Here is a 24,612-nt window from a genome sequence, read left to right on the forward strand (position 1 = left end):
TATACGAAAGGAAATCTCTTGACGCAGATAAATTAAAATTCTGTTTCAAATTTAGCCACGTTATCGATATCAAGGAGAACAGAGTAAACATTGTTCGATTCGAATTTCCATAGCAATAGTATTGCTGTTCTAACACTCCGAATAATAGTCAGCTATAATTGTAATAATCAGATATAATTTCTGGACCTAGAGTTCCCATCATTTTTACTCGCGCTATCAATATTGGTCTCCTTTCTCACATAAAACATCTGCTACCTGAACACTATTTTTACTTCTTGAATGTCAACTGGATCACCTTGGCATGATAAACTGGTATCTTAGTATCCATCGTGTGTACAACGGCAACGAAAGCTGATATATAGCAACATATAGCTAGGCATACAGAATATTCGTACACAAAAATTCATTTGTCCATCGCCTTATTTCCTTCAAGAGGCTACTCTCTCCTTCAGTCAACTCTCGTTACTGCGACGCGACGCCTTAACCGAAGGAAATGCGCCGGTGGATCAACGAACGTTTTGTATCGAGGTACCGTTGTATCGGTGTATCAGTTCGTAAATTGCGCGAACAACGAGCCATGATGAAACCGAACGATGTCACGAAGCTATCAATGATTACGTTATAGCGGATCCATGTGAGAATCTGCAGAGATTAAGGGTTTGAGTTTCTTCAGATGTCAGCTATGCATGATACGATTACATAATATTTTACGTGGCAAAAAGCAAAAGAAGTTGTCATGAAATATTTCTTTGACAAAACTTGGAAGTTATTTTTACTATAATGAAATGAATCGAGTTTCTTTTTGAGAATCTTGGAAGGTAAAGGAAGCGATTTGGATGAGGATAACGGGTTTTCGTGACGAAGGAACGAAGGAGAAACTGGAGTAACAAGTAAAATCATTGCTTCTTATATCTGTGCACCTTATTTACCAACGAATTTACGAAGTACAGTAGTAAACTTTATATTGAAATATTTTGCAAAAGTCTACCTTAACCTATGTATATCTTTTTTTCTATTTACTTGGGCTTCACCATACTGTCTACGTAACAAAATGGTCACTATACCAATTATTGTATAAATAAATAATAATTTATAATTATACTTATAATATACCGTCATTCTATTAAGAAATATTCATTGTGTTAAAAAATCCGTTCTAGATCAACGACAACCGATCTAAACGCCCAAAGGAAAGAAAGATAACACACAAAAGATAATTGATTGATGCACGTGCAATTACCACGCTTATATTAATGCTTGTTACTTATGTATCTCGGCTGATGCTCGCAGTCTGCTGCCGGAGATCGTCGAGGGGGTAAAGGCGTACCGAAGCCACCGTTTTATTCAGTAGACCGACGACCGTAGTGCCGGTGAGACGAGTATCTCTTGTTCAGTGGGCGACTTTCGCATAGGTACGTACTTTCGTACCTTACTGGCACGTTCCCTCCTCGTTTCACCCGTGTTTCGCCTGTTTTCGTTTGCGAACGCGAATGACTCCGCAACGCCAGAAGATATCCACGTTCCGATAGTAAGATCCTTTTTATCCAATCTACACATTGTTAATCGACCGTGTATATTTTATAAATTTTACAAGAGGAATCGTCTGAATCGAGGAATATCTCTTTTCATTTTTATCTTCATTTATTCGTTAAGATATATCACAAGTCACGAGGAATTTCTTGGTATAAGAACTCTATAAATATCGAGGCGCAACGATAAGGAAGACTTACAGCTTACAACGACCGCAAATTGAATTCATGTATTAACGATACTCGATAGTTTCTCGCAAGCGAACAGTTTTGAAAGTAGCCCTCCGATTTCTCGAATCGAGTTTCGCTAGATCCTTCGAAAAGTGTCAGTGTCGTTGTTATTTTGTCTTCTTCGTCTCTTTTCTTCCCGCGATATCTGATAATAAACACCATTTGTGTACTTTTAATGTAGCTCGAAATTCGCTTTTAATTTATTAAATTTTTCAAAAAACGATGATCGAGAATGCCCGATGTAACTATCGAAGTATCATTCAGTTGTAAACTAGATCGAATAATTGAAGGAAATTAGATCGACATAAAAAGCTTCGTGTACACGATTATTATTATGGTTTCGTTGTACCTCGTTGATGCTGTGTTCTGACACACGAAACGTGACACAGAAATTCGCTGATGGTTTAAATCATCAATGTAGCTTTTTAGATTAGTTAGAACATTACCATTTAATTTTGTATAAATTAGAACATCGTCGTTTAATTTTGTAGAAGTAAAATATTGTTATAAATAACGTACAAGAATGTCGAATAATATCGAGTGATATATGTGTCGAGTAATAGCCAGAAAATAATAACGTATTACATAATTAATATTACGCACGAAAAATTTAAGATTTATTTTTGACAAGTTAAAGAGTACTTTTTGTTCTGTTTCCTGATTTTTAAGATTTATGCTTGTAATGTTTATACGTAATACGTATTATGTTGTTTCTCTTTTATCGATTCGAACAAGTACATAGATACTATACCACGAAACGAATTCGGGTAACAGTTATAACGTTTAATCTTCGTTTTCATCCGTTTCATTTCGTACACACAAAAAAATCATTTTATTCGTGATGGTTTTGTAGCTGAAAGTAACCGAAAAATTACGAGCTTTCCGTGAGTGGAATACATGGCTGAAAATCGAAAGTGAATTTCGCGTCTCATTAGAAAGTGAATCGATGCTGGATATTCGTGGTTCGTCGTAACATCAACTACCGGAAAAATCGTGAATTGCGTTGGTAGAAGTTGTATAGCGTAATAGGAAAGCGAACGGAAATATTCTGTTCTGAAACGTTCAAAGAAACGAAGTATTAATTTCGTTAAAAAGAACAAAGTTCAGGTAACGTCCCAAATCTTTGCGCTATTCTTCTTGTCTTCGGACGTCCTATTTCCTAAGAGAATAAAAAGAAAGTGATACGAAATTTTGGAGAAAGCATAAACTAGTTTCTATACCACTAGAGTAGCTAACGGAGCTGGTCGATGAACTTGCAAATATCATTTCTTTACATTTAGTTTTCATTCCTCGATCGATTAGAACACGAAATTGTGTACATTCATCGGAATATTCGTATTACGTTATTAACTATTTGTTCGTTTAAAATCCTTTTTATATGTTCGGTAATCATTAAATATAACGAATCGCATAATGACAGAAAAGAATACAATATTCGATAAATATAATATATTGTTATATATTATTGATCTCACTCGTACGACCAATCTTAAGTCCCTAATTTGTTATTTCATAGTGGTAATAATTATGTTTTTCAGACAAATCCAGAGCATTAGATACGGTGTTTACTCCGGCATTATCCAGTTTTTAGTCGTAGTTCCAGCAACGGTTTTTCTGCTGGCAATTAATACATTCTTTGAACTGCGACAAGCTATGACATCCTGATCGTTCGACGTCTTCGAATCATAGAAGAGTTGCGTACATATAAAAAGTTGAAGCAAGTCCAAACAGTTGAAACATTTGGCCAAAAGAAAGGTGTCGATCATGTCTCTTCTCGCCGACATCGCAAACGTGATCGGTTTCCTAATCCTCACGATAGGATTCATCATCAAGAATACCATCAGATTATTTATCCCGGAGAAGTATAAGATGAAGAGTATAGCTGGAGAGATTGCTTTGGTGACTGGGGGTGGTGGCGTCTTGGGAAGGCTTGTCACCCTCAGGCTAGCTAATCTGGGCGCCATCGTTGTCATCTGGGACGTTAATAAGGCTGGTAAGTACCCGTTTCGAAATTAATAAATTTTATTAGAGAATTAAGCTGTTTTTGTGATTGTTGAATTAATTGAGAACAGTTTCAGCAGGGTCAGGGATTATTATTGGAATTTCAAATTGGAGAAATAAATTCTCAAATAAATACCTGGCGATGAGACAGATCGCGTAGCGATGCTAGAAATAGACAGTGACATAAAACAGAAAACTATCTAACTACACCAATCCGTTTAAAACATAGATTTCAACGAGCTATCACCAGCAAGCATGAGACTAACTTAACGTGACATAACTGCTTCCTTAACAACGTCTATTATGCAATCTTAACATAACGTAGATTCTTGATAATATATTCTTCGAGGGTCGTAGGCAGTCGTATATTCATAATCTAATTCTCAACCATCAATGCCCTTTAATACGATATTATATACGATTCGTCTCGCTTTTTTTTATGTTGCATTTAAAATTTGTCAATGAATTACGATCTTATCGCATCTTTAAAATTCATAAATGCAATGATCCTAAAGGACGCCAATCGTCCTCGACTGAAAGAAGCAAACATTTGTTTTGAATAGTTATTCTCGTATAAAACGATGATGTTTTTCAAGAATTTTCATCAAGCATTTTTTCTATAATCTTATTTTTCATAAATTTCTTAGCGAATTTGAAACAATATACGAAAAGGTTTCAGGAGATCTATATATTCATGTCTACCTATATATCTTTCATGACAATTAAACGAAACGTCGTCGCTTCGGGTCATCGAAATCGAAAGTGTTCGATCCACAAACGGACTATCCACGAAGCGTTTAGGCCTTGACTAGAATACGAAGGCCGCCTTCTTAATGTCGACGAGATAATTATAGTCGCACATTGCACGAACCACGCTCGTCTCTTGATGATCATCTAAATTTCAAGGTCGTTCGAAGCGTGCCTGGACTTCTAACGCGAATCAATCGAATCGAACCGAACACACGGTGCTTAATTTCCAAACGTCACGTTACGTCCTTGCTTTCATCCCGGTTGGAATATAAAAATCGTGGAGAACTATCAGTTTTGCCCTTCCCATTTGTCTTTCCGATTATGATGATTATGATTTATTCATTGCTGAATTTTTACACAGTAGATACGACTCCTTTCTTACTCTTGCATTTTTACTTTATATCTTTTTACTATTAGCCCCATGCTTTTTATTTCTTTGTTCTTTTTTAATTTTTTTATCTGTTCGTTCTTAAAATAGTTAAAAGCTTAAAAAGTTTGGCTATAACGATGAATACTGCGAATAAGTCCTAACTTGGAAAAGAAACTGGACAACCTGAGAGAATAATTATTGTGGTGTGAAATCTAAATTACAATAATTAAGAGCAAAATATATAGTATATATTAGGTAACCTTAGTATACATTCGCTAATCAGATGTTACCCTCGTTACATTATTTGTGGAATCATGATTAGAAACATTCAGAATACGGAGCATTTTTTTGCTTATGTAATGATTTACTTACTTATGTGAAGTTTGGGAACTGGAAAGGATTGAGTCATCCGAGTTACGAGTTCCTATCTCATTTAAAACGAGATTACAATTATGATAAGATACGTTTCAGAGCTCTCGATGTAAAACACTTTCTATTTTCCACAAAGCCATCCAAATTAAATTCTACATTTCAAAGTTGCAGAAATTAAATTCATGATCGTGTTGGCCTTATAAAATCTATATACAGCGCTATTACCTATCTTTTTGTTTCCGGTATAAGCAACTATTAATCGACAATGTATAACAATTATTTACACGATAAGCGTTAAAATAAACAATACTTATGCACGTGAATTATACAACAGTTGTTAACATGACACTTATTATATTATTAGGTTTTTATTTCTTAGCCTCAATTATTCTTCTTAATTATCCTTTATTATTATAATTACTAATTATTTGTTAATTGTACCATGTTAAGTTGAATTGAATGAAAATTATAAGTAATAGCACAAAGTTTCTTGTTTCCATTCGTATATGCGCGTGATAATTCTTTATAATTTTTGATTTAACATATTTATTTCCGGTAAAACTGGGCTTACATTTTAGTGTTTTGTTGTTTCTTTAGGTAAACATCAGACATGTATTTCTATTATTAGTAATTAATCAAAAAATAATTATTCTCACAAACTACAAGATATTTCATCTTAGAAAGATTAGCTTACAAATGAAAATATATAAAAATTAGGGAAAAATTTGCATAATATGGGAACTTATAAATAAATGGATAATCCGAAGAATATCGTATATAAATTTAGATAAATAACAAATCTAAACATCCGATTTTAAAAATTAATACAAGCAATTCAATACAAAATGACAGAACGAAAATTCTCTTGTCCAATAATCATACTTAACATTATTATATTCTGACGATGACTACAGAATACGGAACAACCTTTTGAAACTCGCCCGTGTTAATGATCTCGAATCAATGATGTGACGTATCTTCGGCTGATTTTCATCGTTCACAATAAAATTTCACGTAAATAAAAGTTCACGTAAAATTTCATAGATCTCGAGTGAATCTATGTGAATCATAATCCTCCGTGTCTTTACCTTCTTTTCTTAAGACCTAGGTGACGAATACTTCAGGTAATACTTGAGGTAAACTATACCTGAAATAAATAAGTTCGGTTGTAGTGTCTTTTACATGACTTACAGATTGACAAACGATTGAATTATTTAATAAAAATTACGATAGAGAAATCTTGCTTCGATTCTATTTGAAAATTGCATTATAAATAAATGGAATAACTTGGAAAATAATTATGTTCTTATATAGTATTTACCATACATCTTATAATATATAATTACTTATCCCAACAACCCTACATGATTTTCATGCAATACATTGGATGGGGTTGCACCATCAGCAACTCAAATGAATTTTTTTGTACGCGCAGACTAAACACGCAGATCGGTCAAGCGGTCAAGCGGTCAAGTGCAATCTACACGTGAAGAATTACATGCGCGATCTCTGCACGTTCGGGTAAAAAGGTGATGTCACCGCGTCTAAAGGCAAGAAAGCCACGCGTACCTCTGCCCACGCCATAAATACACGCTCAGATCAGGGTACAAGAAAAGTGAAATATTGAGCGTCGTGAGATCTACATGCACAACGATTCGGCGATACGCGTGCAAGTAATCGTGACTATTGTAGCATAGTTAGTCGTAGTCGTAGAAGTAACTCTAACTGTGGCGTTATTTGCATTTTAAAGTAAGTTTTATTAGTGACTAAATGTTATTTGCTTTTAACATAAAACTAGTATTGATTTTTACGCACGTACCTGGTAATACCACCTCAGAGTTATGGAAGAAATTGCGGCAGCAAATTATCTTTTGATGAACAGAAGAACAGTATTTGCATACTCTGAGTATGACTAATTAGAAATTGTCCTACTTGTTTGCATGTTGGAAGACTGTATTTGTTTACAAATATTTTTGATTATATTTATCATTTGATTCGATTCAGCTTTACCGATATCTAAAAATATAATATTTTTAAGTAGATACTTCTGAAGTATCATTTACAATGAATGGCATCCGCAGTTATTACACGCGCAGTCTTCTAAACGCGAAGATAAACGTCGAAAAATGAGAAATCATGAATTGTACTTTAAAGTTGTTGATCAAACAGATCGCAAGGAAACAAGAAAGCAATATAACGCGACACTTAAGGCCTAGGCGAACTGGTTGATTGTTGAAAAAATATGAAATTTTACGCTACCACTACGGTATTCTCCCGTACAGGTTCTCTTGGCTGTTCCTTTGGATTCGTTCACCCGCTCATGATTTCTACATCGGTGCCCACTTTTCCCCAATAGACACCGCGGTTTTGTAATCACATTGAGCGTGGCTCAATCGAACGTGATTTCAATCTCTATCCGCGAATAACTAGGGAACCGATCGGATTTTTGATTCGGTGGACTTTGCCGAGAAAACGGAACAATCGTATGGGATGTAATATAAACTAGAAACAGGATATTCCTTGTGTTGCAATTATCTTTCATATTCTACGTGAGCACGCGTACCACTTAGTCGAGAAGCGAAACAACTGCCTCTCCACGCGTTTCGACTTTCTACCCGCGAAAAACTGCTCTTTCGATTAGGCAAACAATCCACTGCTATGTCCAGATTTTTTAAACTTATTGAGAAATAAAAGAAAGTTAAATTACACTGTCAACGCTAAGTATTAGGCTATCTGCTGATGTTTATCATAAATGGAATATTTCTAAATACATTTATTTCCTAATTATTTAATCGTTTGGTTGAAAATTGTAGTGGTCCAGTCTAATTCACTCACTACATTAGTCTAAATAAATTGAATTATTACTTTTCATGAAATATTGAAACGTTTATCATAAATAATTCGTTATATATTTTCCTGGAGAAGTATAATGGAAAAGTGCCACTCCAAAATAAACTCGAATATGCAGTTTAAAATGTAAGATATTAAACAGTGTAAAAGGTTAGTCTTCCAGAGTAGATATCCTAGTATTTATGATCGATAGCGTAGATGAATTTTCTCTTTAGTTTCGTAACGTTAACTGTTAATGACATTATTTACACCACGGTTTATTTAAACTTACATTTTGTGAATTTACACCGTGGCATGTATCACGAACTTAATAATAATAAATCTTGAAATCTGGAAAGGATCTAGAAAGACCCAAACACGATATTAACCAATGACAACAGGTGTTCTACCAGACGACCTAGTATTTGCTGGTTTCTCGCTGTTAGCGAATATTCCAGCACGCGTTAGCGGCAATTACAGATCTTCTGAATCTTCGTAAACTTTGCCAGGATGAAGAATGTAGTAAGTGATTTCATTTGCATGAAATACCATATTATGAAACAAGTGAAAAGAAACAGTAATCGAGGGACTGCTGCTTGATAAGCGTATCCTTGTGTATGTTGACCTTACTTGTCTGCTCTGATGACTTGTTATGGAGATACAGAAATAGTCGAACTTTATAAGGTTTCTGAAAACTTTTTATACATCAAGATTGGAGCATTCAAAATATGTTATGATATTGTAGATCGCATCAGGTAGTTTGTGTACAGTTACGCAAGCGCTTGTTTACTAAGATGACATTATATCTTTTATCGCATTTTATTATTGTTTAAGTTGAACCATACTACACAGGACAATATGTAAAAAGTCTTACTGAAAATATTCTAATATAAACAACATTGAAAAGTGCAGTAGAGCCATAATTATTATTCGAACTGACCATAATGCTGTTCGAATTTTTCGATAATCGAATAATTTTGTATTGATGAAGAACTGAGAAATAATTATTTAGTTTGAACTATTTCATAAATATTAATATGAAACGAGAATGTAAATTTTCGAGTAAAAATGTAACAATTTCTTTCAGTTTCTCTTCTTGTTTCCTAACCCTCCTTGCAAAGAACTACTCTATCTAACTATTTTCTTATCTTATAATCGAGGTTCCACTGTACTATTGTTATTTCATATAATCATCTTCAAATTTCCTATTGATGCATAAAGATCTGTAGTCTAGTTATAACGATTCTTTGATACAATTTTCATCTTAATCAGTAACATTGAATCTCTGATTTTGAGAACACAGCCCTCATGGAAAGTTTACTCTCGCCCATTTAATTTATTAACGAGATCCCTTTCGTATTTTCAGGTATCGAGGAGACTGTCAAACTGGTGAAATCAGCAGGTGGTATCTGTTATGGTTATGTTTGCGACCTATGCGATCGGGAGGATATTTACAAGAAAGCAGAGCAAGTTAAGAAAGATGTTGGAAAGGTGAGAATTGCGTAATCGATGCAATAATTGAAGATCGATAACACAATGTCATTCAATTTGAAAACACGTTCTAAGACTTTGGAACCTCTTAACCAGAACATTAATATGCGATGGTTATTATACTGTATAATTTTTATTTAAAGGAAATGAAGTATTCCGAAATTGCTATTACTGCGTATGTGCATATGTATACATATTCGCATCAACTCGCATCTTTTTCTTTTCACGATATTTTTATGACATAAATCACTCGATTTCATAACCTGTTAAGTAATGAAGAGTCGAATTATAACAATTGATTACATATGTAAATCTTGCAGGTAACCATTCTGATAAACAATGCAGGTATAGGAAATGGCTATAGACTTCTGGACACGCCGGACAACCTTATTATTCGAACAATGGAAGTTAACGTAATGAGTCACTTTTGGGTATGTTTCCATCTCAACTTTATTATCCTTGATTTCAATTCTCCTCTCGTAATTTATCACGCGATAAAACAGAAGCGTTGGAAATTACGAAATTATAATGAGGTTTTCATCTGTGCAGAAGCTTATTTACCGGTATTTTCAATTTATTAATAGGCTATGCGCGTGTTGTATTAATTTCTATGGAAGATCCGACTCTCGAAACGAACGTGGCACTTCACAAAATTTTCTCACTCTTCTCGTATGTGGCCTTTGTATGATCGGATTTCGTAACAAATCCATCGGTTTAAACTCAAAGACAATTCTCCCTTTCGCAGCGTAAAGCCCGAGTGAGAGGCATTCCTAGGCCCGATATTCCCTCCGTTTAGAAGCATTGCCGTGGGTCAGGTGAGAAAACCGGTCGGATAGATGCAGCCAGTCGGCCGTGCAGTCCCAGTATACTCGTGTCTCAGAGTTGCAACACACGAGGAGTATGCTTGCCAAATGCGTAGACAGCATTGAGTTCTCCAATGCGAACTCCCATTGACGTAATTCTCGAACACACTGTCGAAAAAGCAATTATATTTATCACATTCTTGTTCCACTCGACTATTCGACTATAATCGTCGAAGATGATGTCTTCGAATCCTAAACATTTTCTTCGACAAAGTTATGACGACATTGTCCGTCATAGACTGTCTTAAGAATAGCTCTTTCTTTCCAGCAATATAAATATCGGTGATTTCGCGAATCACCGGAGGTTGGCCGACGTAACAAGGTACAGAGTGAAAGTTCAGGGAGACACCATCCATGTCGAGACATCATCGACTTACACGAACGTTCGGCCGATAGAAGAGCTAGCCGATTCGGAGCACGGAGAAAATTATAGCGCGGCCGGTCGAAGAATACCGATTTTATGAGCCGCGTTTCGTCATCAGCTTGTTCCAATGGGGATATCCATCTTGATGTTCACTTGATAATAATAAGACAAAAAAGAAAGGATAAAAGAGGGACAAGGTTTGTCAACCGCGTTGTTCGAGACATCTCGAAGTCCTTTTCTTCAAACCTCGGATGTAATCACATCTTCAGCCTCGACTGCAAAATTTCGACGCGTACTTGCGCTTGGTATTACCACACATTTCACAATTTCGTCGATTCATTGGCATATCGAAATGCTTCCTTCTATAAGACACGAGGAATTACATATAAACTCCGCGTATACGTGATTCTCAAAAACCTTGCCTCGATACCTCTATTTTGTTATGCGCGGATTACGCGCCGACGGTTTTACTTTCGAAAGTGATGAACAGAGGAAGAACAACGGAAGAAAAATAGACTAACGACTAGGGAAGTAGGGTAACGGCATTGTAAAGAGCACAAGCCAATGAGTCTCTTGTTATATCCGATGTCACGGCCATATCCCTGAGAAGTACCGTCAATTATTGTTTTTCAAGCTGCCGCTCCCAACGTTCGCAATTCGATTAGCTGGATTCTGTATCTCTTTTCTCATTTTGTAAAGTAGTCAGAGTGTATTTACAAATTACACCTTGTCTTACAATTATATTTGCTTGTGTTAGCAGCATGTAAAATTACAAGCAAACATTGCATGTTTCTGTAAATGTAACTGAATATATTTGGCACTCGTATACTTTATTATCATCGAGATAAACTGTTTTATTCTTCCAAGAAAATAGAGGGACCCATACTGCTAAAGATAATGAGACAATCGTATAATTTAGCGTTAGGATATTTTAATGTTTCGTAATAAATCAATTTAATATTAACAGACATATGAATGCATAGATATAAATTTAAGGCAATTAGAGATGATAATAATTTTTTTCTTCTCTTTCTCAAGACAACAAAGGCGTTTTTGCCTTCGATGATAGAAGATAACAGAGGTCATATTGTGAGCATTGCAAGTATGGCTGGACATATAGGAGTGTCACATTTGGTGAGTTATTGCACCTCAAAATTCGCGGCGATTGGATTCGACGAAGCTCTTCATATGGAGCTAGTTGTAAGTTTATTACCTTTTTTACATCAATGTCATTGCTTTCTTTCAATTAATTTTAACAAATATGCTATTATTTCTTTTCTTTTTTTATAGGCTGAAGGATATAACATTAATAGCACAGTGGTATGTCCATTTTTCATTCGAAGCACCGGCATGTTTGATAACGTTTCAACAAGGTATAATCTTTTTTTCCTGTATCCACATACATAAATAATGTACGAGTAAAACATTTAATTTCGTATATCTGTTCCCGCATTTTTTAGATATTTGCCGAGGCTCACTCCGAACGACGTGGCGGATCGAATCATCTCCGCTATACGATGCAACGAAAAAGTTGCTATAGTACCTGGTTATCTTTGCATTTTGCTCATTCTGAAATGGTAAATAATTCAATAGAAATATAAAGCTAAAAAGTTTCATGAGAGAAAGCCAAGAGAAAAAGATAAATGATAAAAAATAAGAAAATAAAAAAAGTAAAAATATCTTTTTCGTCACTTTGGGGATATTAATTGTTCGTTTAATAGACTAATTTATATTGCGATTTTTAGGGCATTTCCGTGGGAATGTGCGGGCATGCTGGTACGAGGTTTACTTTTAAATAAGATTCACCCATCAGACTCATCATCTCCTCCTGCCAAAAAAGAAGAAGAAATTATTTCTACTATATTGCCCAAAGATCCGGACACCACAGTTATTCATCAACAATTGACCAGACGTATTTCCAGTTCCGAAAGAAAACCATAATTATTTGGTCATCTCAAAAAGTTTCATATCGAAAGAATAAATGACGCGTATGTGGAAGTCATGGAACATTTGTAATAAATATGAGATAATAACCATGTTATTGCAACGGTGAAAAACCCATTTTGTACAAGTTTTAATGTACAATCAAAATAGCTTGTTTCCAAGGCGAGTCGTTCTTTCACAAAATTAAAATAAGTTTCGCGAAACGAGAAAGTTGTAGAATTACCATTTCCCAAAGACACGGCTTCAAGTCTTGTAGAATAATGAAGTGAATTGAAGTGAAGATTTTTAAGAGATACACTGAGACTTTCATGAATTTCTCTATTTATAATTGTAAGTGTATTGTGTTTTTCGAAAAATATTGCACAATATCAACAGAGTTTCATATATATACATATATATATTTATATATATGTTGTTAAGGATCGCTTTAGTGTTTCGTACAATAATAAAATTTCATAGTACGATAATAAGGTTACAAATCTAAGATTACAAGTCTACAATTTTAATGCTAATAATTGTTAGATAAGAAAAATTGATAGATACGACACAGGTATAATTTTTAAAACTCACTTTGTACGGTATAATGAACATTTGTAATAGCCTGAGATTTTTTATTGACAATTCGGCTAAAAGAACAAACAAGTATATTTATCAATCGCGTGTAATAAATCTGTCGACTGTTATTACGAAACAGTTTACAAATGACAAATAGAAAAAATAAAGTTGGAGAAATTGTATCAATTGTACTTACGCATTGACCCATTTAAACTACCGATTTTCGAGATAAAACTTATTGAACCAACGCAACTAATGTATCGTATGAACGCTATCGTTCTAAAAACAGAGTGCCATATGTCCGCCCTGATATATAAATGATTGTTTTATAAACGAACATTATAATAAAATCACATTTTCCACTCTTCAGCATTATTTATGAATATCAAATGTTTAAATAATTTTACAAATTGGATAATTCGTTCGTTTTTAATTTTTAGCAATCCAATTATTCAAAAATCCCTGTACCCAAATAGATGCAAAGAGGCATGAGAGAACATAAAATGCAAAATGACCGACTTTCACTAAAGTTTCACGACCTTCGCAAACATACAATTCACTGCTGGATATTACTCTTAGAATTCAGTTCTTGACAAAAGTTATAGTGAATTGAAAAAAGTCAAATGTACCATTTGGAAAACCAATTTGGCGCTTATATCAATAATTGATAACGCAATGGTTTCATGAGTGGAACGGTATACATGATTATGGTTTTTTATTGCTTTCAGTAACTGTGTCATTGCAGCAACATCGCATTGCAATCGTGCAACTTAACACGTTTTTGTACTCGATATATTTATCTCAATACCTGGAAATATTTTCTAAAGATACAGAATAATTACACGTTTTATATTTATGCCTTATTATTACTACGAAACGCCATCTGATCGACGTAACATTGATGGAAAAAAATACAACAATAAATAAATATTCATTATTTTGTAATATTAATAAATTATTCACAATTCTTCCTTTAACCTCGGTTCTAAGGATAATAATATACCCGCAGCAGCACGCTTATCGTATCCTAATTCAGATAAACTAATTTTTCCATACACAGTTTCCACGTACTATTTGCTATGAATAGTAAACGTGTATAAACAGTGAAACAGAAGTAAATTCATTTAAAACTGATGTCGACATTGAAACGTGCTTCCTTTAGAGTGATTTCGGCACCTTGAAAAAATAACCAATGAATGTGAATAAATTAAAATGAAAAGAATAACGTAGACGTTATATAAGCTGCTTGTGGCGGAATTTCGATTCGCTGCGGAATGAACGGCTTTCTTTTCGGATGAAACGAGGAACAAGTTCAGCTATTCTTCAGGAAGTATAATGTGGGTCATTGGATAAAATGGATTGCAACTACTCAATTTTTCAAATATTTTCTCCTAATCGTTGGGTGCAGCTTACACAAATAGGAGCATCGATATCGTCTATCAAACACATGTAATGACACACTAGATTACATTAGCTTACAACTAGAGCTGCATGTGTCTACAGCGAAATAGTAACACTCTCGATGTCAACCTTATCCTACATCCATATAATCATACATGTTTGCGTCACAAAAATATTCATCCTTCGGCAGTAGTTCATTACGAGTGCTATAATAAATTACATCAAAAGGAAAAACCACGGGATTAATAAATCAATATTGGTTGATCTTACGATACCCGTCGTCGATCGCGAAAAGTCGGCATAGATTTATCTGCAAGATAAAATGAAGCTACTATTACTACGAAACGCTATCTGATCGACGTAATTTCGCCTTCTTTCTTCTGTTCGCTGACGCCGTATTTTGTTATCACAGTGCAAATAAGTTACATTGAGACTCTAGTTGTGCCGATTACGTGAGTTACCTCCAACATTCGCTTCCATCATCGCGAAAATAACGAAGGAAATAGAAGAATATTCTAGTGAATATGAACCGACAATTTCTTCTAGAAAGACGGAGATAAAGACCGTGAATTTTTGCTAGATGTTGACTTCAATTTCGTATTCTGTCGTCGATCATAAACATGAGAATCTGCAAGTTGTTGTTTGTAATTTTCCTGTGCTGCGTATGGAGGGAATGTAATACTCTAGAAGGGAAAATTTTAAGATCGTGCATTTCAGCGAAGACTTGTGAAAATTGTCTGCAAGCCGGCCCTTCTTGTGCTTGGTGTAGTGATTCGGTAAATGTTCCAAGATGCTTCTTCGATTGGATCAGTAAAGTTATTTCATTCAGACACGAAATTTGAGTTGTACGCTTTAAATTCTCTCTCTTTTACATATACTTTCAGTCTTATTCGAACTCAACAATTGGAAGGCCGCGATGCAACTCACCGGAAAAATTGAAACAATTCGGTTGCCTACCACAGGAAATTCGTACGAGTTCTCCAGGGACGATAAAGTTTATCAAGGATTCGAATTTTCAGGATATGGAACCGGAACGAATACCGATACAATTGCGGCCGCAACGAATAAAAGTGATGATTCCACCTCATTCCGAGATAACAATTCCCATTCGTTATCGGCTGGCCAAGTACGTTCGTTTAACAGATAACCCATTTCCGAAATAACACGAACAAGGTGAACAAGTCTGAACTTGCAAAACATAACTTCAATTTACTCAGTATAAAATTATTTTTGTTACGAAGATGTTGATAGGTGTTGATAATGTATCAATGAAAAATTCATTGAATCTAACGATTTAAAATGATTCAGAAATTATCCACTAGACTTGTATTATCTAATGGACTTAACATGGTCGATGAGGGACGACAAGGAAACTTTGATCAGATTAGGCTGGAATATGAGTCAAACGTTTGGCAGCATCACCAATAACTTTCGTCTAGGCTTCGGTAGCTACGCTGACAAACCTGTGATGCCATATATCTTCCCAGGGCATGAGGAGAATCCTTGCAAGAGCGAGCACACTGAATGCTCTCCTATTTATTCTTATTGGCATCATTTAAAGTTAACTGGTGACATTCAGCGATTCATTACAGAAGTACGAGATTATCTGAAAGAAAGTTAAACTCAGATCGGATTAAATGGATTGAATTTCAGGTAAATAATAGCCAGGTTACTGGAAATGTTGACAATTTGGAAGGAGCGTTGGATGGACTCGTGCAGGCAATAGTTTGTACCAATGAAATTAATTGGGCACGTCAGGCACGAAAAATTATTTTAGTGGCCACCGATGGACACTTACATACCGCTGGCGATGGAAAGGTAAGAAAAAGTTATCATTTAATAAACAGAGATTTCGGTAGTTACATACATAGAAAAGAGCACGTCTCACTATCTTGATTCGCCTCAATATGTATAAAATCAATTCGTGATTAATCAAGTATTGTTAAGGTCAATATTCTAAGTAATTTCACTATGATAACATATCATATATCAGAGTTAATGAGATCAGTGATGGGTACCCTCTTCTATGTTATTATCGAAATTTTAAGATATTTCATACGAGTATCTTCGTGTCGTAATCAGTTAGGTGGTGCTGTAAAGCGCCAGGACTTCAAATGTCATCTTGATGAACGTGGACAATACTCTCTAGCCGCACAATTCGACTATTCCTCGTTGGCAGAATTGTCAAGACTATTGCAGGAATATAAGATCAATGTAATATTCGCCGTGACGGAAGAGCGTCGTAGTGAATACGAAGAGATCGTCAAGTTGCTGAGAGAAAAAGCAACGGTCGCGACTTTGACCAGCGACAGTTCGAACATTCTGGATATCATTGAGAATGCTTATCATCGGATTACCTCGAAATTAATCTTACGCGACAATTCTTCGAGTCCGCTGATAATGGAGTATTTTTCCAACTGCGGCGAGGGAAACGTTTCGGAGTGGAACACTTTGGAATGCGATGACATAAAGGAGGGACAGATGTACGATTTCAAGGTTGTACTGTCTTACAAAGAATGTCCAAGAGATAAAGACCTATGGGTACATATAAACTATAAATATTAACTCGTATAAAACTTACATCATCTATACGCACGTTGTTTATGAATTGAAAATGAAGCTTCCAGTGCAATTTTTTTATTTTTGATTTTCCAACCATATTCTTATTTTGAGACACAGACACGCATCCTTGACTTTATTTACTTCGCGAATTCAATTCAAATTCAATTCTCACGGCATAATGGTTTATATGAGAACATGACTTTATATTTTTGTCAGAGACAAAGGGTTGTGATCGAGGATGAACTGGCTTCCCAACTGTCAAATATAATAATCGATGTTGAGTTTCTGTGTGGTTGTAATTGCAAAGATACCGAAAGTTCTTATTGTCAGCACGGAACGTATGAATGCGGTTTATGCAAATGCGACTCTGGTTGGTCCGGTAAGAAGCTTTGATTTCTTCTTCGCAATGGAATTGTTTAATATTGATAAAACTCGCAGGTGAAACATGTGATTGTGATGAAAGTTCACTGTCAAATAACGTACAGCAGTGTATCCGAGACAACTCAACGAAAATTTGTTCCGAGAGAGGTGACTGTGTTTGCGGAAAGTGTTTCTGCGATGATGGATACAAAGGAGAATTTTGTGAATGTTCTGCGTGTGACAAGGTGATTCTGGATTACTTACATATTACATATTATTTACATATTATACATATTGGAATTACATACTGTCATATAGCCATCACGTACTATACTCGGATTGTACAGTTTGTTCGGAAAATTTGTAGCACTTTCAACAGGCGATTTATTCTATTATTATATCGTATTTTCTATATTATATATTTAATGAAATTTAAAGAGAACTATTCTTTATATACTTTTGCAAAATACTGTTTAACAGATATACTATTTCCAATTGATCGTCAAATGCACTTACAGAGATAGATCTAACATCATATCTAACATACTCTGTTTGGCCAAAACTAATCCTGTCGTGAAAGGATTAAAGATGGAATTAATCTTCTTTTTATAGATGGATGGAATTGAATGCTCGAATAGGGGTACTTGCAATTGTGGTGTTTGCCAATGTATAGAAGGATGGGAAGGGAACGCTTGTCAGTGTCCATCAACCAATGAACTCTGTATCGCACCAGGAAGTCAAGAAATTTGCGCTGGTCACGGATACTGCGACTGTGGAGAATGTCGGTTCGTATTTATTATTTGCGAAAAGATCTTGTTCCGTTAGAATATTTAAAATTCATATTAAATTATTGCATTCTTTGTAAACATGTCGAATGTTGTTCAGATGCAACGTTACCGCAGCAGACGGTTTCTATTATCGAGGTACTTATTGCGAATCAACGATAAGCACTGGTGGCAGTGGCCTGTGCGTTCTTTATGATCGTTGCGTTAACGCCACTGTCGAGGATCCGAAAAAGGCAAACGAATTTTGTCAAACGAATATTATCACTTACAACATTGAAAGAGTGGAATCCGTTGACATAGGTAAATTGAAAGAGCGTAACTAAATAATATGATGACGTCAACGAGCCAACATAATATTTATTTTAGGAAACGGACACCACTGTGTCGTGAAAACAGTAATGGAGAGAACGACCTGTTTCATTCATTATGTATACGAATTTCAGAAAAATAATGTTGTCACCTTAAAAATTGGTAACAAGGTATATATTCGTATTTGTAAATATTACTGCGGATACTTTGCAAATTCATATTTTTGTGAACATAATTATTTTAAGTATGAAATCGCTTTACCTATTAAATATAGAGAATATTATATTTAGAATATTTTGCACGTATACATATATTATGTCATCCCATAAGTAAAACAGTCGTGGATTCTTTTATACTAGATGAAAATAAAAAAATGACCTGTTAGCATTTCATAAGTGTTGAATTTTTCCATATATTGTATAATTCTTTATCCTGTTCAATTAAGTTTTCTATTCAAATTTTATAAACCTGTGATCATTCCGTATTACTTATGGGGTGATCCAATATTTCTGCATATTATGTGTATTCCGTGTAGTTTTGCACTTTCAAATTCCCCATAAATGCATAAAACCCACGTTACTCATTATTGTTATACCTATTTTTTTAAATCTACATTGATGCATTTAGCAATGTCACACTCTGGTACACGGAGCAGTCATCCCATCTATAATCATCATCGGAACAGTATGCCTCGGACTCGCTTTTCTACTAATTTGGAAGTAAGAACCATATGATAAAGATTAATTGAATTACAATTTATTAGAGACAAACATTGATTATAAATCGGGTGCACAGGTGTTGGACATCCATAAAGGACAAGAGGGAGTATGAGAAGTTTATAAAGGAGCAACAGAAAACTGTGTTTAGTTTAAACCAAAATCCTCTGTTTAAATCACCTATAAGCCGATACTCAGTTCCTTCGATGTACAAAGAGGACTGAGAAATCAAATTTCTTCGATTAAGTAGGTTAATTCAATTCACTTTGATCGAAAGATTTGGAAGAACACATGGTACTATCATCAGACAATATATCGTTCCAGAAATGGTTTCCGGCGGAAAACGTGATGGACTGTAACATATGAAATTTTTTAATACAAATCCGAATCTTTTATAATAATTTTCGAATTCAAAATTTTTTTCAATCTTTTATTATAAAGAATCGGACAGCCACATGGAAAAGATGAAAAATGCATTTTTGTCCATTTTTTGACGTCATATACTTACAGGTAAATCATTGTAAGGTAGTTAGAAAAGGAATAAGTTCTTAGGCACAAAAATATAAGCTTCGTAAAAGTAGATAAATCTATGAAATTTTGTAAACAATCAAAGATATATCTAATATTATGCCGATCAATATTTTTGATGAAACTAATTTTTAAATCGCTTATCATGTTTTCGGCCTATAGTCTCCAATTTATAGATATGTTTGATTTAAAAAAATACTTTTTACATCTACTGATATATCTTCGACTACCCACGCAAATCCAAGAGGTTCTCTGTAAATAATATTTGTAGATGGTATATTATTGTGCCATATAGCTTCAATCGAGGACCCATCGGGAAATATGTATGTTCCTAAACCGACCATCGTTCCGTTCGGATCTATTCTACCTCGATACTGAGCGTCGTTATTATACCTTAAGTAAATTGTATGTGATTTTATTTAATTATAGATCGTGAAATAGACTTTATTACTTAATATGAATATCGGCATTAGAAAACGTATCATCGTCCCATTCTCCGTGATAGGTATCAAAATTATCAGTAGTATATGTTCCTTTTCCTACACAAGCAATTCAATTGACAAAGTTTCAAAAGTGGGCAATATCTCACAAAATGTTACCTTGCTTAAGCAAAAGTAATCGATCATAATTTATTTTATATTCTCCGTCGTAAACATCTCCATTCCAAAATGTAAATTTTCCGACTTTCGATTGTGCATTTTGATCTACGATATTAAATTCATTTATCTTTGCCATTTTGCTGACATCTCGTCTCTTCATTTCAGAAAACAATCTCTTTGCAGTTTAATTTCCAATTCTTTGCTCGTTTTCTTTTTACACAAATTATTATTATAATTGAAATGGATGAAAAGAAGTATGAAAGAAAAATAGAAGTACAAAAACATCAAGTTCTTCTAATCGCCACCAATGTCGTAGCGCTGAAATAAACACAAATCAGACTATACTAGTTAACGAATCAGAACACCCGTCCTATTTTGTTAATAACACGGTTGGTTATAAGCCAGAAAACCTTGACATAAATTTTCATTTTGTTTCCAACAAGGAAACGGTATGTCTTGCGTCTTATTTTATTCTTACTTTTTTTCCATATTCTATAATTTGCGAAAAATGATCTTCTGCTTGTGAAAACTACCTTTAAATCTGTAGCCACGTGACCTTGCAAACGACCTCTAATTTGGTATTTGTATCGTCTGTCTCTGGTTGTGCTTAACGATAACCCCTACATCATTGACACGCTCGGAACACGTTCATTGTCCGAGTGTTCAAGTAAGAGATTAGTAACGTCGAATTTCTTGCCACTTTCTACTAAAACCGGTAGTAAAAGATCCACGAATCATCCGAGATATGATACGAACGACAACAGGCCTACGTAATGAATTGGCAAACGCAATACTACGAAGTTCTGTGCGGACGAATACCGTAAGATCTGTGATCATACGATGTCTTCACAGAAAATATGTACAAAGGTATTTCATTTTCCATTATTACCATCTTAACTTATTGTTCTAAGTTTTGTCGTCCTCTGATTAAAATTTACCTCATTGGTTATAATTAAGGTTATTTTAAAGTCATTCTATCTTCCAATTCTACTTAAAAGTTTTCAAGTATGGCATTATTTCCACCTGTTATTGATGAAGATAATCAAAGCCATAAATGCAAATGATTTCATAATCCTCTTTTGCTTTTCTCTATTTTAGAACGATTTTGTTATATTTGATTTGCATTAGTCTCTTATTCATTCAGGATACTTAATAGCGTAGATTTGTATTTTTACATTTCAAGGAAAATTTTACACATTCTTTTAGAAAAATTTATTTATTTTTATTTGATACTTAGGATTCAAATTCATAATACCTTACGTTTTACGGTAACTCCATGGAAACAACAGTTAAGGTATTATGCAGATTATCCAGATCATGTTAAAGTGCAGCTTCCTGCGTTATCACCTACTATGGAAACAGGCACAATTGTCAATTGGCACAAAAAGGAAGGTAATGTAAATAATTCATGTGTATAATAAACTCATTAACAATTGTTAATGTTGTATCATCATCATTTTAGGTGACAAGTTGAATGAAGGTGATCTACTTGCTGAAATTGAAACTGATAAAGCTACGATGGGTTTTGAAACACCAGAAGAAGGCTATCTGGCAAAAATTATAGTAGCTGCAGGAACAAAAAATGTTGCTATAGGCAAATTAGTTTGTATAATTGTCCCTGATGAAAGTTCTGTAGCTGCCTTCAAAGATTTTAAAGACGATACTCCAGCAACTACTGCATCAGCTAGCCTTACATCAAGTGTTTCTATGCCATCTACTTCTCCACCATCTACTCCCCCACCATCCCCTGTAAAGCCACCAGCACCTGCAGCACCTTCTGCCCCAAAACCACTGCCTACTGCATCAGGAGAGAGAATATATATTAGCCCATTGGCTAAAAGACTTGCAGCTGAAAAAGGCCTTGCTTTGGAGGTAAGTTTTAGGTCATATAAAATTAAAAAATTTTAAATAATTCTATTACTTTCTTAAAGGGTTTAAGAGGTTCAGGACTATATGGATCCATAACATCCAAAGATTTAGTAGGTGCACCAGCTATGGCTGTTCATCCTACAGCAGCAACAGCAACAGCTACAACAGAAGGGATAGATGTTCCAGTATCCAGTATCCGCGCAATAATTGCAAAACGTTTACTGGAAAGCAAACAAACAATTCCACATTATTATTTATCAATAGATGTAAAAATGGACGCCGCTCTCGAAATGCGAGAACAATTTAACAAGATGTTAGAAAAAGAAAAAATAAAGCTTAGTGTAAATGATATCATTATCAAGGGAATGGCTATGGCTTGTAAAAAAGTACCTGAAGGTAACAGTGCATGGTTGGGAGAAGTTATTAGACAGTAAGTAATATGTTGTAATAAATAATTGTTATTAGTAGCAGGAATTATAATCATATGGATTAAATTTCCTCTTTCTTTCCCTTTTCCCTTTTTTTTTTTTTATAGATACAATAATGTTGACGTAAATGTAGCAGTCAGTACAGAAAGTGGCCTAATTACACCAATAGTTTTTGGTGCAGACACAAAGGGTATAGTTCAGATTAGTAAGGATGTAAAAGAATTAGCTACAAAAGCGAGAGAAGGAAAATTGCAGCCGCAAGAGTTCCAAGGAGGAACTATCACTTTGTCAAATTTAGGAATGTTTGGCATTAAAAATTTTTCTGCCATCATAAACCCTCCTCAATCAATCATTTTAGCTGTAGGCACAACTGAAACCAGGTTAATACCTGCCAAAAATGAAAAAGGGTAAGTGTTTTTTTCCAACTTTTTTTTACGTAATATTTTACATTTTATTCTTTAGTGACTTATTTTTTTTAGATTTACAACCACCCAATTTATGTCTGTCACTGCCAGTTGTGATCACCGTACTGTAGATGGTGCAGTAGGCGCGCAGTGGTTAACAGCTTTTAAGAACTTCATGGAAAATCCAACAACTATGTTGTTGTAGTAAATTTAGCCACTGAGAAGTTCAATGGGGTAGTTTCAACAGGTGCAAAGAAACATTGTTATGTTCAGGAAGGTGACCAAGAATATTCTGTACATTTGTGTATAGTACAATATAAAATTGTGTTACTTTACGCATTTGTAAACCATCAATTTTTGATAGATTCGAATTTTTCAAAGTCACATTGTATTTCTTTTATGTAAAAACATTGTTAGGACAACAATATTTGCGGAATCAAGGTAACATTATACCATTAGATCATATTTTTCCTAATGTACTATATATGTGGTTTTTCATTGAATATAAAGTAAAAGACTGACGATTAATTTCACCATTAAATAAAATAACAATCTCATTACTTTATTATTGGTGTAAAAACCACATCTTTGTCCCAGCAATAGTAGTGGTCACGTGTAAATATGTGTATTTATGAAATAATATTATGGCCACCATACATTGCAATAATTTAATTATAACTTAGGGGAAATTGTGAAGGAAAATGTGTCAAAATGTTTATAGTAAGTAATATACGTAAATGTATATCATATTTAATAAATTGTAACTTACAGATTTAATGTTATTTTTATATTTAAGCTTGTGTTATATCTATGGATACTTAAAATAACAATATAATCCTATTATATTATGTAATAAGTAATAATAATCATGATAATCATATAATGTCATTTATGAAAATTGAAGAAAGCGCGGTTATCGATCATAGTGATGGAACTGCGGTCAGAGAGGAAATGAGAATGCTCACACTAATAGACCTGATTGTTCCTGAACTAATGCTGCACCATGCGGCCAAGTGCTGAAGTTAAAGTTAGCATATACAATATCCTATAAAATTAGGGATCTGCTCTGTTTGGTTCTTTGAGATTATTGCAGGTGCGAGTAAATATGTTAAAAAAACAGCTGTCGAAGGATGGATTAAAACATATGTTTGGTTCACAGGACGTAACACTTATATTATTGCGAAATATATATGGATCATAATTAACATCGTTTTTTAAATAAAGTATGTTTCTTTAAATATTATAATCATATACATTTATAAATATAAAGTTAATTTTGAATTCATAACCTACCTTATTAAAAGAAAAATGTACTAGATTATCCAATGATTATAAAGCTTTAAAATTAGAAT

General features: G+C 34.3%; 4 protein-coding genes across 11 annotated transcripts; 3 read left to right on the forward strand and 1 right to left on the reverse strand.

The window, feature by feature from the left end:
• The first annotated feature begins 366 nt into the window (after positions 1-366).
• LOC138177831 (estradiol 17-beta-dehydrogenase 11-like) lies at positions 367-13,664 on the forward strand. Of its 3 annotated transcripts, XM_069109043.1 has the most exons (9): positions 367-890; positions 1,161-1,412; positions 3,299-3,753; positions 9,449-9,573; positions 9,894-10,004; positions 11,839-12,000; positions 12,091-12,173; positions 12,261-12,377; positions 12,546-13,664. In XM_069109043.1, the coding sequence occupies exons 3-9, from the start codon at positions 3,525-3,527 to the stop codon at positions 12,739-12,741; spliced, it is 1,023 nt and encodes a 340-aa protein (XP_068965144.1). In that variant the 5' UTR covers positions 367-890; positions 1,161-1,412; positions 3,299-3,524; the 3' UTR covers positions 12,742-13,664. The 3 variants fall into 3 exon arrangements, with proteins under 3 accessions (XP_068965144.1, XP_068965143.1, XP_068965145.1); XM_069109042.1 differs by lacking the exon at positions 367-890 and having other exon boundaries at positions 1,326-1,528; XM_069109044.1 differs by lacking the exons at positions 367-890; positions 1,161-1,412 and adding an exon at positions 2,848-2,867.
• A 1,151-nt stretch (positions 13,665-14,815) lies between these two features.
• LOC138178548 (integrin beta-nu) lies at positions 14,816-20,421 on the forward strand. 6 transcript variants are annotated; one of them, XR_011172740.1, is made up of 14 exons: positions 14,816-15,476; positions 15,585-15,826; positions 16,009-16,294; positions 16,354-16,518; positions 16,783-17,241; positions 17,479-17,641; positions 17,701-17,867; positions 18,235-18,407; positions 18,508-18,707; positions 18,774-18,886; positions 19,344-19,435; positions 19,512-19,682; positions 19,757-19,942; positions 20,232-20,421. XR_011172740.1 is itself a non-coding variant. In XM_069110514.1 (14 exons), exons 2-13 carry the CDS (start codon positions 15,321-15,323, stop codon positions 19,654-19,656), a joined length of 2,361 nt encoding a protein of 786 aa, XP_068966615.1. In that variant the 5' UTR covers positions 14,816-15,152; positions 15,247-15,320; the 3' UTR covers positions 19,657-19,682; positions 19,757-20,421. The 6 variants fall into 6 exon arrangements, 5 of the variants coding, with proteins under 5 accessions (XP_068966615.1, XP_068966614.1, XP_068966616.1 ...); XM_069110514.1 differs by having other exon boundaries at positions 14,816-15,152; positions 15,247-15,476; positions 19,757-20,421; XM_069110513.1 differs by having other exon boundaries at positions 19,757-20,421.
• Positions 19,457-20,779, reverse strand: LOC138178554 (uncharacterized). The gene is made up of 4 exons (XM_069110524.1): positions 20,560-20,779; positions 20,412-20,499; positions 20,167-20,353; positions 19,457-19,785 (listed from the first exon to the last, which is right to left on the reverse strand). The coding sequence occupies exons 1-4, from the start codon at positions 20,717-20,719 to the stop codon at positions 19,684-19,686; spliced, it is 537 nt and encodes a 178-aa protein (XP_068966625.1). The 5' UTR covers positions 20,720-20,779; the 3' UTR covers positions 19,457-19,683.
• A 353-nt stretch (positions 20,780-21,132) lies between these two features.
• Positions 21,133-24,037, forward strand: muc (dihydrolipoamide S-acetyltransferase muc). Its single transcript, XM_069110520.1, has 6 exons — positions 21,133-21,426; positions 21,797-21,951; positions 22,022-22,431; positions 22,491-22,858; positions 22,964-23,263; positions 23,336-24,037. The coding sequence occupies exons 1-6, from the start codon at positions 21,305-21,307 to the stop codon at positions 23,463-23,465; spliced, it is 1,485 nt and encodes a 494-aa protein (XP_068966621.1). The 5' UTR covers positions 21,133-21,304; the 3' UTR covers positions 23,466-24,037.
• Positions 24,038-24,612: the final 575 nt, after the last annotated feature.

This window comes from Bombus flavifrons, chromosome 3, assembly GCF_040668555.2.
Source record: "Bombus flavifrons isolate JBK064 chromosome 3, iyBomFlav1_principal, whole genome shotgun sequence".
Classification (NCBI taxonomy): Eukaryota; Metazoa; Arthropoda; class Insecta; order Hymenoptera; family Apidae; genus Bombus; species Bombus flavifrons.

What these genes read in the sequence shown, in the direction of transcription:
- LOC138177831 (XM_069109043.1), top strand. Translation starts at nt 3,525, where the DNA reads ATGTCTCTTCTCGCCGACATCGCAAACGTGATCGGTTTCCTAATCCTC. An exon ending in CTCTTCATATGGAGCTAGTT is followed by an intron (nt 12,001 to 12,090) that starts GTAAGTTTATTA and finishes CTTTTTTTATAG; the next exon opens with GCTGAAGGATATAACATTAA. An exon ending in ATTTTGCTCATTCTGAAATG is followed by an intron (nt 12,378 to 12,545) that starts GTAAATAATTCA and finishes TGCGATTTTTAG; the next exon opens with GGCATTTCCGTGGGAATGTG.
- LOC138178548 (XM_069110513.1), top strand. Translation starts at nt 15,321, where the DNA reads ATGAGAATCTGCAAGTTGTTGTTTGTAATTTTCCTGTGCTGCGTATGG. An exon ending in ATACCGCTGGCGATGGAAAG is followed by an intron (nt 16,519 to 16,782) that starts GTAAGAAAAAGT and finishes TGTCGTAATCAG; the next exon opens with TTAGGTGGTGCTGTAAAGCG. An exon ending in ATGCGACTCTGGTTGGTCCG is followed by an intron (nt 17,642 to 17,700) that starts GTAAGAAGCTTT and finishes TAAAACTCGCAG; the next exon opens with GTGAAACATGTGATTGTGAT.
- LOC138178554 (XM_069110524.1), bottom strand. Translation starts at nt 20,719, where the DNA reads ATGAAGAGACGAGATGTCAGCAAAATGGCAAAGATAAATGAATTTAAT. An exon ending in AATGCCGATATTCATATTAA is followed by an intron (nt 20,354 to 20,411) that starts GTAATAAAGTCT and finishes AATTTACTTAAG; the next exon opens with GTATAATAACGACGCTCAGT. An exon ending in TCGAAGATATATCAGTAGAT is followed by an intron (nt 19,786 to 20,166) that starts GTAAAAAGTATT and finishes CATATGTTACAG; the next exon opens with TCCATCACGTTTTCCGCCGG.
- muc (XM_069110520.1), top strand. Translation starts at nt 21,305, where the DNA reads ATGATACGAACGACAACAGGCCTACGTAATGAATTGGCAAACGCAATA. An exon ending in CACAGAAAATATGTACAAAG is followed by an intron (nt 21,427 to 21,796) that starts GTATTTCATTTT and finishes TTTGATACTTAG; the next exon opens with GATTCAAATTCATAATACCT. An exon ending in TTGGGAGAAGTTATTAGACA is followed by an intron (nt 22,859 to 22,963) that starts GTAAGTAATATG and finishes TTTTTTTTATAG; the next exon opens with ATACAATAATGTTGACGTAA.